Genomic DNA, 14,049 nt, shown 5'->3' with positions numbered 1-14,049 from the left:
TGAACCATTTGAAATTGGGAACATAGGTGGTGCTTGGGTGAAGGATGCCCATGTGACCTCAAGTCCGCAAGGGAAGGGACTAGGGCGGATAACTCCAAGGTATAGGATTGTTCCTAATGTGTTGACCTTCCTCTTTAGTAGGCTTCAAATGAGGCCGAAAAGGCATTAGAAGATTATGGAAGAGTTAAGAATGCCTTATAACTCATATTTAATATATATTGTGTTTTTTAATGATGAGTTGATAAATTGAAAGGGTAGACCACCTTATACTTGGTTTGTTTATGTATTGAGTAGAGGCCATCTTGAGTTGGATCCAAGTGAAATTAAATCCTAGACCTATAAGAATTTATGTAAATACTCTTAGACGTGTCTCAATTATAATCTACGTGTTCTGAATTAGGAACCTCTCGTCCAGTTATAGTTGTAAGCCATGTACAAGTACTGAATTTTACGACAACAAATAGAGATATGTTCTTACGAGAGCATAGACAGAGGATTGTATTCCTCTAGCACATAGACTAGTCATCTCTATTCGAGGTGATCAACGAAGAATAAATCTTATGGCTTGCATAAGATAAGCTTATCTGCTCAAGATTGACAGTAGTCAAGGAGTGCACTATGTCGGTACACTGTCAATCATACCACCTAGTTAGTGGATGGTTAACGCAAGTTGCCTACAGGCAAAGGATACCTCACATTGATCTAGGGTATTGGGCATATTTTTCCAGTAGCATGTAGGCCTCGAGGCTAGTTGCATGTTGGTGATGGATGTCGATGGACTGTAGGGAAGAGAGTTTCTAATGAAGAATAGGTAGGTAATAATTAGACCAATCACATTATATAATTAGCATGTCTTGATGTGAAAATGGTATACTTGACCTTGTTAGGATGAGGATAGACACTTGATGTAGCATGGGATGCATTGAATCATGTTCCCACTTGCTCATGTTGGTGCAGAAGACCAAGGAAAATGATGTGACCCACGATGTAGTGCACAATGCACCAACATTATGTTTATTTGGGATGCACTATGAGCAAGTGATAGTTATCCATTGTGGATGTTTCAATCTCTCACTATGTAAATGCTAATCACTAAATATATGTGATGTATATTGGAGCTAGTCATTGTGTACATGTGATGTATGTTGGAGCTACTCATAGTGTATTTGTAACATGAATGAGCTAGTCGTCTTGTGTATATGTGATGTGTGCTCAAGTCACTCTCTATAGAATTCGGTATTATTTGGAAGGATATGACCCCCTATGTAATTGTGTGTGTATGTATATTATTTGAAGATAATTAGAAATTTCTTTATTATTGTTGTGCTAATTTTAATAAATAGATCTAGATCAAAGAGAGATCAAAGAACTCATAAAAGAGGAGAGGGTGAAATTCCTCTAAACTTCAAGGGCAAACTATCCCTCGAAGGAATATGCAAGCAGGGTCATCTAGAATGAACCCTTGATACGTAGATCTAGGTCTAATGGAGATTTTGATCTCAAGATCTTACCACCTTTGAGCACAAGCATAGGTGGTGGTGTAGAGTTGTCTCGTCTATGGTGAATGAAGAAATTATGAAGTCTACACTTCTAAGTTAGAACAAGAAGCTTGGTCGATTAATTTGGTACTTATGAAATAAAGAAAAGAAAAAATTAGTAGCAACTAATGGCAGTTGTTACATTTTTGTTGATGGTCTGTGAGAAACCATTGGTGGTTTCCTAAGTCTTCTCGCCCTGTCTATTAAGGGCATGGGATGTAGATCATATATGTCATATTTTTTATGTCATCATGTTACTATAATTCTTCTAGTGTTTAGAGTGTCGATCTTAGGTGAAGTTTTAAGCTTGAAAATACACTATAACTATTGTTGTTATTAACAATATATTAGTTTAATTCTTTGAAAAAAAGAAATTACCGATTCATATTAGCCTTATTTCTTTTCCAAATATTATATTTTAATTTTATAAACTAATAATTAATTTAATAAAAAGTGAATCGACATAGAAAGTTCAACTTTCCTAACTAAAGTGAAGACTGACTAAAAAAGTTGGCCACGTGTTGCTACTCCCCACCCAATGCACAAAATGGTGCGCCCAAGTGGGGCTTTGATAATTAATTGTAACTTAACAAAAAATATTGAATATATATACAATTACAATGCACATATTGCGTAAGTTCTTCCTCTCTGACAGAATACCTAGCGCCATAAGAAGCCAGCTTGCTTCTCACCATTGATCATTCTATCCTCAAAATTCTAATTAATCAACTTATCTGATTAAAGATAATAAGCAACCCCATTACAAAGGCTTGATCTACTCCCGCTTCCACAACCAGATTCAGAATATCATTCCCCAGCATTACATCTGATTTGGCTTCCTTTCGTTTAACCTGCACTTTGCAAACACTTTCTATCACTTTCTCACACTCCAAAGCCATTCTAATAAATTGAAGAAAGATTGTGTCGTGAAAATACCTGTGCAATGATCTCTCCTGAAGCACTGAATATTGTGCAGGATGACTTGCACGACCCTTCGATCTGGTAATCGCAAACCTTTGTTTTTCTACTTCCATTTGTAAGTACATTGGCAGTAATTTTGTTTGAGAATCCCAGCGACTTTATAAGGCTAAATTCGGGCTTCTCAGACTCCATGGGATCTCCTCTGTATGCTTCCCATCTTTTACCAACACTCCATTTCTGTGAATCAAATCTTGATATCAGAGATTATAGAAGATGATGTTGATCGTATTGACAAAGAAATCAATAATCAAAATATTGCAGTTGTGTATGATTTTTAATTGACATTTCAGATGACATGCAGTAATTCATCATTAGGAAGAGGTTCACTATCTTCTTTCTGATGATGGACCACTGAAAGTGATTCAAAATGTAAATTCATATGATAGATCACTGAGTATGATCTAAAATATTTTTACATCCTCTTTCTAATAATGGATCACTGAGTCTGTTCTTAAATGTAAATTCACCATCCTCTTCTTGATGATAGATTTGAGTATGATCAAAAACATCTGTGCATCCTCTTAATAAATTACTAAGTGATTTTGGTTTAAACAGTACATTCTAAGCTTTGACTTATTTAGATGGTTCACTTAAATCACATTTTCTTTTCTTAAAGGGTCTACCTATCAGTATGATTTAGATGAGCCACATACATATACAAATCAAAGCTTAAAATATGTTACTTAAGTTCAACCCATTGAATGAGATTTTAAACATCAATTAAAACATCAATGATTGACTATAAAAATAATCTTACAATCTTTTGAATACTACATAAACATCAAGAAAAATTATCAACAATGAGAACTGTCTGTACAATAAATTTGTTAAAACTAAAGCCTACTCCTCCCTCTATAAATATCTCTGAGACAGCATTTTGGGTTTTTCATTTTTTTTTGGTAATTTGGGCTTATTGATCATCACTAAAATCATGGAACCTACATGAATGTGGATAGATTCAGTGTTGTGGATTAAGTATTGGGATCTGAAAACGCTACTGCAACTTGAAGCTCACATATGGGTCAACGTCAAAGCAAACTTCTGGGACAATTAATTTACGTACAGTGAATTAGAACCATATAGGATAAGAGAGTTAAGAGAGTACTTCTTTACAATTATACCCGTATAGAATTATACCCATAGAAGGAGGACAAGAAAGTTCTATACAATTTTACTTCTTGTGGATTAAGCATTGGGAACAGAAAACGCTACTGCAACTTGAAGCTCACATATGGCTGTCATACCTTGTCTAAAGTGGGTCAACGTCACAGCCAACTTCTGGCACAATTAATTTACGTACAGAGAATGAGACCCATATAGGATAAGACAGTTCTTCTTTACAATTATACCCATATAGAATTATACCCATAGAAGGAGGACAAGAAAGTTCTATACAATTTTACTTCCTGTTGGTAAGTACAACGCATTTGGGCTTGCTTTGAAGATACAACTGCAAAATAAATGTGTGCATATACATTGAACTGTTCAAGTGATCAACTCAGAAAGTGCAACTTTAATTTTGAAGAATGTTGACCGTTGATCGTCCGCCATAGTCCAAACTCTATAAAGAATGGTGATTTTTTATTTTGAAAACGTATGAGACAGGTGATCAATTTACATAAAAAGTATCTCCAGCCCATAGGTTACTTATTTAAACATCGTGTAAGTGTGTAATTATAATGTTCAATTCAATCTATTTGATATTCTTATTAATCTTAGTATTCAAGTCAAGTCATCATCTTCATTTATAGTATTTTTCTTTTCAATTATATGATACATTGTATTCTGTTTTTTTTTTAATTTAAAACTTTATTTTAAAATTTGATATTTTTAAAATATGATTGTTATTCTTTTGATCTACACATCAAATATTTTGAATTGAGTGATCAAGAACTTGTATTCATATGCATTTCCTAGGTCATTTTAGATTGAAGTATCAACCATTATTGAGGGAAATCAAGAATCACACATGCAAAGAAAATTATGTTATTCAATTAGCAAGCATTGAATATAAAATTATGCATATCAAACCATTGTATGCCTATGTGTATTCACAGTCATCAAACTTTTTCCTATAATCTCCAAACATTATTTTCAGCACAACAAAATTCTCATTCACAAATATATGAGCATAAGTGAGTGTATCCCACATATTAGTAGAGGCAATAGATAATACCACATGTGAAATGCATGGTTGTATGAGTAGAACTAGATATCTACGTAGATTAGATATTTGGCCAAGATTGAAAACCTAGTCCTAAGAAGAATGAACCATGACCAAATTTATAGTCCTATGCACAAGCTATCTGTTGGTTTTCTTGGTACTAAATATCTTGTAGGGACTAGATACCCAATCCCTTGCAACAAAATATCTAGTTTCTCAAATATATGTAGAAAGGAACAAATATTTGGTAAGTCTTAGATCTTTTAGATGTGCTATATATTTGTTTTTTCTATTTATCATTACAAAAAAAGCTTCCACATTTTTAGCCTTCAACTTTGTACACTAGCCCGCATTCTCAAGTTTTAAGATAAACAATATATTTCTTTACATTTTGGTGAAACCATAACTTCCATGCCTAAAGGTGAAAAAATTATGAATTTCTAAATCAAACAATGTTATGTTTTTCGGGGTAGAAACCCAAGGTCTATCATGAAGTTAAATATCAAAACGAGGTGTTTGAAATTAAAAAAATTAGCATGTGAGAATATAGAGGTGTCATCTAGTAATAGAGATAGTTTAAAATTAACAAGGATTGAAAAAAATCGAAAGGAGGTTTTGATGTTGTAAATGCTTCCTACACTAATATATGAGGAGATAATATAGGGAGACATATCTAACAATTCTAGATAATAAAAGAACACAAGCATTGACATGGAAGTACATGCAATTGACATACAACTCACAAAAACATATTGTCAAATTATTGCCCAATGAAAATAATTTTAGAAAAAAAAGTAGCCTCCAAATTAGAATTAGTTGTATTATCAAGATCTCAAAGATAAAAAAAAATAATATATTGTTGGAGAAATTTTGGTAACATAATGGTACCTACAAAACTTTTAAATATATATATATACTACCTCTCAATTCAGTGCTAGCCATGAGAAAAACCAAAAATTATATTCTAGAAACTAGTAGATAGTTTAGGCATCTATATCTAGGCACAAAATCCCAATGCCCAATTCAAATTTAGTCAATTGAATATGAATTAGAAATTACCTCTACCAAGCGTGGGTGCTCAAATTGTTAGGCTCCTTCCGAAGAACTAGGCTCTGATACTAATTGTTGGAATCAAGAAAATATTGAGAGGGGGGGTGAATTGGTGTTCAATAATTTTAACTTTAATAACCTGATTTTTTAACCACTTAATGCAAATGAAGAAAAATAAAGTGCAGAATCACAAAGTTAATATCAACAACACCATAACACCAAGATTTTTACGTGGAAACCCGGTTAAGGGAAAAACTCACGGTGGGATTCAAACCCACAATATTAATATACTTTGTTAGAAGTATAACAATATTACATAAGGGGAATGCACATGCATTTAGGCACATTGCTTAGAGCTCATTGCTCAAAGTTTACAATAAGGGCTACAACCCGAAAGACTCACTGCCTTACAAAATAATTATAAGAGATACAAGAGAGTTTGAACTATTTAATAGCATCAACAAATTCCTGAGTAACGTTTCGGTTAAGCACAAAACACATGATCACACTCTGCTATGCTACTATGCTCTGTTATAATTCTCTACATTATATAGGAACACCAATCTTCCAACTGCACACGTGCAGCTGCACACAATCGCTCATACACACTTCACATATCACCATCGACCTACCAAATGATCAAATCGGCCAGTCTTATATATTCGTAACATAAAATTAGATCAATTCCATGTCGCCCAAAAACCGCATAACACACAAGATGAAACGTGTTACCCAAGTTGGCTCAAATCAATCCAAAAACAATTAGGTGGAGCAAGACAAAATGTCCATATGCTTCCCATATGTCGGCTTAACTATCTTGAACATGCAAACAACCACCAAAATCACTTTGCATGATCCACTCACAAAATCTTCACATGTTACTACTAATGAACATTGTTCTACTTGAAAATTGTCTATTGGATCTTCCAACTTACTCAATACTTAACATCGGAGGTCATAAACCTAGAATAATGCATATCACATGACCAAAATGCTTCTCCAAGATCCGCAACATAAAATATATAATACAAATGAATCCAAGAAGATGTTGTACACTACCGGCTAACCTGTTCTCATGGGACCTCAATCGATCTTCCGGTATGAATGAATCATGAACCGCAGATGCCAAATCTGATATGAGTTGCCATCAATGATAATATCTCAACATGCATGCAGTGTCTCTTCCCAACACTCTCCTATAAGGGATTCACAAGTAAATACTTAAGTCTTGTGTAATATTTTGTATGAATATTATTTAATTTAATTTTGTGAATGTTATTAGATAGGTTTTTCAAATGCTATTGATAAATTTTGGTGCACATAATAATAAGTTTCTTTAATATCAATCTATTGGTCGTATGTAGTAGCATGGGTGTAATTCATCATTATTAGGTATCAAAGAATGGTAGTTGCTTAAGAAGCTAATACATTATTGGGATTTAAAACCCTTGTGTGTGTATTGGTAAATGTTCAAAATCTGAAATAGATGAACAACCAAGATCTTTCTTTGAGAGATATAAGCTATGAAACTATGAATAAATAAAATAAAATAAAAGTAATTATAGACCCGTGATTCCAAGAGATGTGTAAATGTCAAGATGACAAGATTACATTAGGATCTCAAAGCAAAGCTACAAAAGAATGACTGCATGAATCAAAGTACATGAATTGCAACTTATGCAAGAGCATCACAATTTATGAAAAAGAATGTCAAATAGAAGCTAGGTAGTGATTTTATATAGAACTAAGGAGAGAATGGAGACCTTGTAAATCCAACCAATATGTTGTGACCATCAAGTAGTCTAAAAAAAGAATATGTTCCACCCTTTAAGGAATGAGACATCTCGGTATCATATTCTAGTTAAACATGCTTTATTAACCTAAGCAAGCTTAATAAAAGTTTAAGAAAAACCAAGCACTAAGGAAAAGTAAATATCCAATTAGGAAAATAAAAACCTACACTAATAGTAAACCCTACAACAGTTGACTTCTTACAACACACACAAATAACTGCAAAGGAGAATACACAAATAATCACAAAGGGGGTATTAAAGGATGTTTTAAGAAGAAAAATAGTATTAGATATTTGGATTGAAAATCCCAGTCTATGATTAAAAGTTTCAATAATTGAAACTTCAAACTATGGAAGTTGAATATAGAAGATCTTTAAGTGGAAAAAGGTACACGGTTTGTAGCATCTTCTTTGATCAAACTCTTAGATATGGTTGATAAAGATTGGATAAAATTGGATAAGAAAGCTAGAAGTACTATTTAACTATGTGAGATTCTTTTTAACGAATGTTTCTAAGGAACATACTGCAAATTCATCATGGAAGAAAATAGCTATAATGTTATATTAATCTAAGAGTCTAGTTAATATGCTGTAATTGAAGAAAAAGTTATAAATTATTTGAAGATGAAAGTGGAAGACTTAGTAATTGAACACTCGAATAAATTTAATATGATACTTAGACAAGTTGTATCAATAGGAGTCAATATAGATGAAGGGAATAAGTGCAATGTATTACTTTGTTCTCTATGTGATCCATGGGAAAACTTAATAATGTCTATTGATAGATGTTGTGTCACTAATATTTGAAAATATCATAGGTCTTTTGTTAAGTAAGGAAATTAAAAAGAAGTTCATGGATGATACTTCTTTTGATGCCCCAATTGGTAGAGGCAATTTTAAGGAGGTGGAATACAAGAAGAAGCTTGAAGATATTAAATCTAAGGGTAAGGATAGGTTTAAATCTCTAGGTATATCTAAAGAAAAATATATGAGTTATGGTTGGGGCTTGTCATGTTGTAATCTTATTTATGATTCACTATCTTCTTGGGATTTATTATTAAATTATTCCTCATGTGCTTAATTTTCATAGTTGTAAGCTTATTCCTACTGGTTATCTTATTTGTTACTTGGGAAATATTTGTAGCTAGTTCAAATGAACTTAATGGTGATTCACTCTATCAATTAGTTGAAGGTCTCTATCTCTCTTATGCTATTTGATTTCAAGATAAAAATTTGTGGTTCATGCCTCTGAGTATTGGGACATAATTCAAGGGGTTTCCTTTCTAAGTTTGGATTTTATCTAGATTGTGATATTACCCAATGTCTGCCTTCTTTTTTTAGTATACAAGTGGTGAAAGGGAAGGGTTGAGAAGCTAGCATGTCATCAAAATTTGATAGATTGTATGATTATAATAATGACGCTTATTATCTTGTATATAAACATTTTGATAGTTTTTCTTTATTTATTTTGTTGGTTTGTTGTTTTCTATCCTAGTTTTTAAGTGCTCCTTTGAATATCTTTTATTAATTATATTGTTGGTTTGAATTATTATGTAATACTTCCTTTATAAATCTTTTCTTAGGTGGGTGTCCTATAGATTCCCCAATATATTATCAATATATATTATATAATATATATTTTACTTTATATTATAATAGACATCATATTATATAATAAGTATGTATTCAAGTATATAAAAATCTTTCCTTGAATGTGCTCATCAAGATCATATTTATGAACACAAAAGTGAGCAATATCATAAATGGGCAACATTAGCCTTATATAGGTGACTAGGAATTTCCATATGACAACATACCTTTGTGCAAACATACATCTACTATGTGATGCCAGTGATGATATGTGGGTTTGAGTGAACCCTTGTGCTTGGGTACATAATTCAATCCATGTAATTTTTGTGGCCTAAGACGAACATATTTTTATGCTCTGACCCCACTATATATGAAATATTCTTAATTGGGTATACTATGATACATTCGAGTAAGGAATGCTAAATATACTAAGAAGGAATTCATGTGACAACAATAAATAGAAGTGCCATGTTCTTTTAGACGCTTACCTTAAATTTGAAAACCACGAGAGGACAATATTTTATTAGTGGACAAAAGTTATAATAGTGTTAATTGCAATTGCAAAAAGTAGATACGAAGAATTCACACAATACAAATTTCTTGTAGCTCCAATATAGAGCATTGGAATTTTGTAATGAGGGTATTTATATATTTGGGTGAAACTTCTAATTACCATTTATGTTATCATGGTACTAATAATATGGATAATTCATTGACATATATTGAACTGTTGATGTAGATAAGCAAGTGAAATGAATAAACTAATCAATTCCAAGAGACATTTTACAGTTATAGGAAAGGGTGAAACGTAATAGTGTGAATAAATTAACACAAACTCTTAACTTTTTTTCTTAAATTTGATAATCATTTACATGCCAAAAAATAAAAATAAATAGTTAATAATACACATAATATTTTAATAAAAGGTAAATCTCTAAAGCCTACACAGAGTAAAATGGTTGGCCACTGGTTTTCTACTCTCCACCCAATGCACAAAATGGAGCACTAACTATCCTTTGATAAGGAATTGCAACTTTATACAAAATAACCAATACATAAAATTACATATTGCATTGAATGTTTCCCCTTGACAGATTAGGCAGGCCATAAGAAGCCAGCTTGCTTGCCACCATTGATCATTCTCTCCTGTAAATTCTTATTAATCGACTAATCTGATTAAAGATAATAAGCAGCCCCATTACAAAGGCTTGATCTACTCCCGCTTCCACAACCAGATTCAGAATATCGTTCCCCAGCATTAGATCTGATTTGGCCTCCTTTCGTTTAACCTGCACTTTGCAAACACTTTCCATTACTTTCTCAAACTCCAAAGCCATTCCATTCTAATAAGTTGAAGAAAGATTGTGTCCTCAAAATACCTGTGCAATGATCTCTCCTGAGTCATTGAATATTGTGCAGGATGCTCTGCGCAACCCTTTGATCTTGTAATCGCCAAGCTTAGTTTTTCTACTTCCATTCGCAAATATATTGGCAGTAATCTTGTTTGAGAATCCCAGCGACTTTATAAGGCTAAATGTGGGCTTCTCAGACTCCATGGGATCTCCTTTAAATGCTTCCCATCTTTTCCCAACACTCCATTTCTGTTAATCAAATCTCCGTATCAGAGATTATAGATGACATGAGCTGCTAAAAATCATCTTCATAATTATATTGTTTCTGGAATCAATTCTGTATGAATGTTTTGACTCATATTAAGTAATCCGCCATCAAGAAGAGGTTCACTATCGTCTTTTCAAGACAGATCATTGATTGTGATTCAAAATGAAAATTCACTATCCTCCTTATAATGATGGATCATTGAATGTGATAAAAAAGATAAATTTATTTCATAATCAACAGTACATATTTAATAATCCATGAATCATACTCAAAGATAAATCTTCAGGAAGAGGTTCACTATCTTCTTATTGACGAGGGATGAGTGTGATTTGAAATATAAGTTCACTATCCTCTTCCTAATGATGGATCACTGAGTGTGATTTGCAACTTCTATACATCTTTTTTTTGACATACTGTAATTTCTAGTGTTGACTGTGTATGTTTCCTAATCAATGTTTCAGATCACATTCAATGATCCATCATCAAGAAGAGGATGTATAGATGTTTGGAATCAAATTCAGTTATCCATCATTAGGAAGAGGATAGTGAACTTACATTTTGGAGCACACTCTTCCATCATCAATGTAAGTTCACTATCCTCTCCCTGATGATGGATGACTGTGATCTAAAATGTAAGTTCACTATCCTCTTACTAGAATGGATCACTGAGTGTGATCCCAAATGTTTATACATACTCTACTTGACGATGGATCATTGAATGTTATCTAAAATATATCGATTAGAAAACATATAAAATTAACTCTAAAAATAATATCCTGAAAAACAAATGAATGAAAGTAAGAGGATACCTTGTGCCTCAATGTGAGAAGAAGCTGACCTACACCATCCATAAGTAGTACTTCATTTTTGGCGTTGGATGCATAATTATCCACTCTGAAAACCAGATTTCCCAATGAATCAAACACAGTGAATCCTTTGCCATTCAGTAAGAGAGATTTCTTCCAAACTGTAAATACAGTAGACAAGTTTGAACAAAATTTATGATCAATACAAACATGGGGAGACAAGGGAGAGTCAGCATGAACTTGAGTCATTTTTTGATTGTCCTGCTTACTATCAGAGACTCGCAAACAGAAAAGCTACCAACACTGAGAAATGTCTGCACTATAGATTATTAAAACTAGCTCCTACTCCTCCCTTTATAAATACATCTGAGACATAACTTTGAGTTTTTACATTTTAGGCAATTTGGACTTATTTATCATTTTTGTGGATTAATTTATGTAGAGAAAATCATACCCATAGAGAGGGAGGATAAAATATTAGTACAACGCATATGGGCATGCGTTGAAATCCTTAGAAAATGCAATTTTAATTGTGAATACGGCAGGGATGATCTCCCACTGTGGTCCATAATCTATAAAGAAGGCTGCATTTTTCTTTCGAATGCGTATAAGACACAGGCGATGAAAAGTACCCTTTGAATTTCACATCCAAAACAGGATCAATTCATATGAAAACTACGTCCAAGACATAAGTTGACCTAATGATTTAGACACATGTTTTGCTTTTATACTTCAATTTTAAATGTAGAATTGTAATGTTCAATTCAATTTATTTGACATTCTTATTAATCTTATTATTAATTTATATTAGTTAACTATCATTTTGTATTTCTTTGATATTCACTACGAACAATTTATGGAATTTTACTTCTTAATCATATGATATATTGTAGTTTGTCATTTTTGAAATTTAATATTTCCATTCTCAAGTTTGGCATTTCCAAAAAAATCTGATCGTTATTTCTTTGACTTGCACACCAAATACCTCAAATTGAATAACTAAGGATGTGCATTTATAGACATCTCCTAGGTCATTGTTAGATTGAAGAATCAATCATCATAGAGAACAATCAAGGTGCACACATGGAAAGCACACTTTATTATTTAAGCAGCAAGAATCAAACTTTTGTATACATAATCATTATATGTTGTGCATATTTAAGGCCATCAAACTTTTGCCTATGAGCAATCCCCCGACATTATTTTCAGCACAACAAAGTTCTCATTCGCAAATAAAGGCAATAGATAAGCTCACATGAGGACATGTTCCTATGAGATGGATTGAACATCTACCTAGATTAGAGATTTGATCAAGATAAAATGCCTAGTCCTAGTAAGAATGCATTGTGCCTAGACATCTAGTCCTATGCAAAAGCTTTGTATAGGTTTTGTTTAAGTATTAGATAAATAATAGGAGCAAATACCTAGTTTCTTGCATTCAAATATTTAGTCCCTCAAATATCTATTAAGAAATAAATACTTGCTTAGTCTTAGACATTTGAGTTTGATCGTGTATTTTGATTTGTCACAATTATTCAAAAACTTTTCTCCCACACTTTAAGTTCTCAACTTCTGCAGTAAACTACATTTTCATGTTGTAAGATGAGTAATATATTTCTTTACATTTTGGCGAGCCTATAACTTCCATACTTATCATTTTAAGGTAAAAAAATTATGAAATTCTAAATATATCATTTATTCTTTCATTGTTATATTTTGTGAATATCAAACCATTTTAGCTATGAATCTTGTAAATCTATTCTCATCTATTCTTAGTAAACTCATTGTATTTTCCCATATGATCCAAGATGGTGAAAACTTTGTCTATTAGTGATTTAGCTCTAAGCATATCCTTTTATTATATTGATATATTTAGATATGACATCCCAAGGGTGATGCTTCACCTCTTTTGATTGTTCCTGATGTTTCATTTATGATATTAAAGATATGTTTTATACAACTCATGATTCTCTTCCTCTACACCCTTTGATACTCCCATGCATACTTTTAACAATTCATTATCTATTGAAAGATTGGTTCATACTATTCACAATGAACATATCATTAGAATAAGTATAATATTTTAATTTCATGGATATGAAGATACTTCTTTAAATTTTTGCTCATGGATGATAAAAAATTATGCATGCATGATTGAGAAAAATTTAATTTGGCAATCATTATAAGATTTTGATATTTTTCATGCTTATATTTCTTCGTACACATATGGTTCAACGTCATAGCCTACAACTGGCACAATTTATTTATGTAGAGAATATTATGCCCATAGAGGGAGGATAAAATATTAGTATAACGTCTTTGGGCGTGCATTGAAGACCTGAGAAAATGCAGTTTTAATTTTGAATGCGGCCGGGTTGATCGCCCAGTGTGGTCCATATTCTATAAAGAAGGGCTACATTTTTCTTTTGAATGCGTAGAAGAGAGAGGTGATAGAGTTGACCTACTAATTTAGATATTGATTATTTTCTTTAAATAATATAATGCCAA

The 14,049-nt window shown here is 32.4% G+C and overlaps 2 protein-coding genes across 2 annotated transcripts; both read right to left on the bottom strand.

The window, feature by feature from the left end:
- Positions 1-2,263: 2,263 nt before the first annotated feature.
- LOC131859158 (protein LURP-one-related 12-like) lies at positions 2,264-2,651 on the bottom strand. The gene is made up of 2 exons (XM_059212720.1): positions 2,475-2,651; positions 2,264-2,389 (listed from the first exon to the last, which is right to left on the bottom strand). The coding sequence occupies exons 1-2, from the start codon at positions 2,649-2,651 to the stop codon at positions 2,264-2,266; spliced, it is 303 nt and encodes a 100-aa protein (XP_059068703.1).
- A 7,420-nt stretch (positions 2,652-10,071) lies between these two features.
- On the bottom strand, positions 10,072-11,622 carry LOC131859579 (protein LURP-one-related 12-like). The gene is made up of 3 exons (XM_059213504.1): positions 11,545-11,622; positions 10,495-10,716; positions 10,072-10,404 (listed from the first exon to the last, which is right to left on the bottom strand). The coding sequence occupies exons 1-3, from the start codon at positions 11,584-11,586 to the stop codon at positions 10,252-10,254; spliced, it is 417 nt and encodes a 138-aa protein (XP_059069487.1). The 5' UTR covers positions 11,587-11,622; the 3' UTR covers positions 10,072-10,251.
- Between the last annotated feature and the right edge of the window lie 2,427 nt (positions 11,623-14,049).

The sequence above is a fragment of the Cryptomeria japonica genome, chromosome 10 (assembly GCF_030272615.1).
Source record: "Cryptomeria japonica chromosome 10, Sugi_1.0, whole genome shotgun sequence".
NCBI lineage: Eukaryota > Viridiplantae > Streptophyta > Pinopsida > Cupressales > Cupressaceae > Cryptomeria > Cryptomeria japonica.
Note: the sequence above shows the minus strand (reverse complement) of the source record. Positions and strands in the feature narration are given on the sequence as shown.

Excerpts from the sequence above, each read along its gene's own strand:
- LOC131859158 (XM_059212720.1), bottom strand. The coding sequence starts at position 2,651 with ATGGAGTCTGAGAAGCCCGAATTTAGCCTTATAAAGTCGCTGGGATTC. Across the intron at positions 2,390-2,474 it reads CAGGAGAGATCATTGCACAG|GTTAAACGAAAGGAAGCCAA; the intron begins GTATTTTCACGA and ends TGCAAAGTGCAG.
- LOC131859579 (XM_059213504.1), bottom strand. The coding sequence starts at position 11,586 with ATGGATGGTGTAGGTCAGCTTCTTCTCACATTGAGGCACAAG. Across the intron at positions 10,717-11,544 it reads TTCTCACATTGAGGCACAAG|AAATGGAGTGTTGGGAAAAG; the intron begins GTATCCTCTTAC and ends TTTGATTAACAG. Across the intron at positions 10,405-10,494 it reads CAGGAGAGATCATTGCACAG|GTTAAACGAAAGGAGGCCAA; the intron begins GTATTTTGAGGA and ends TGCAAAGTGCAG.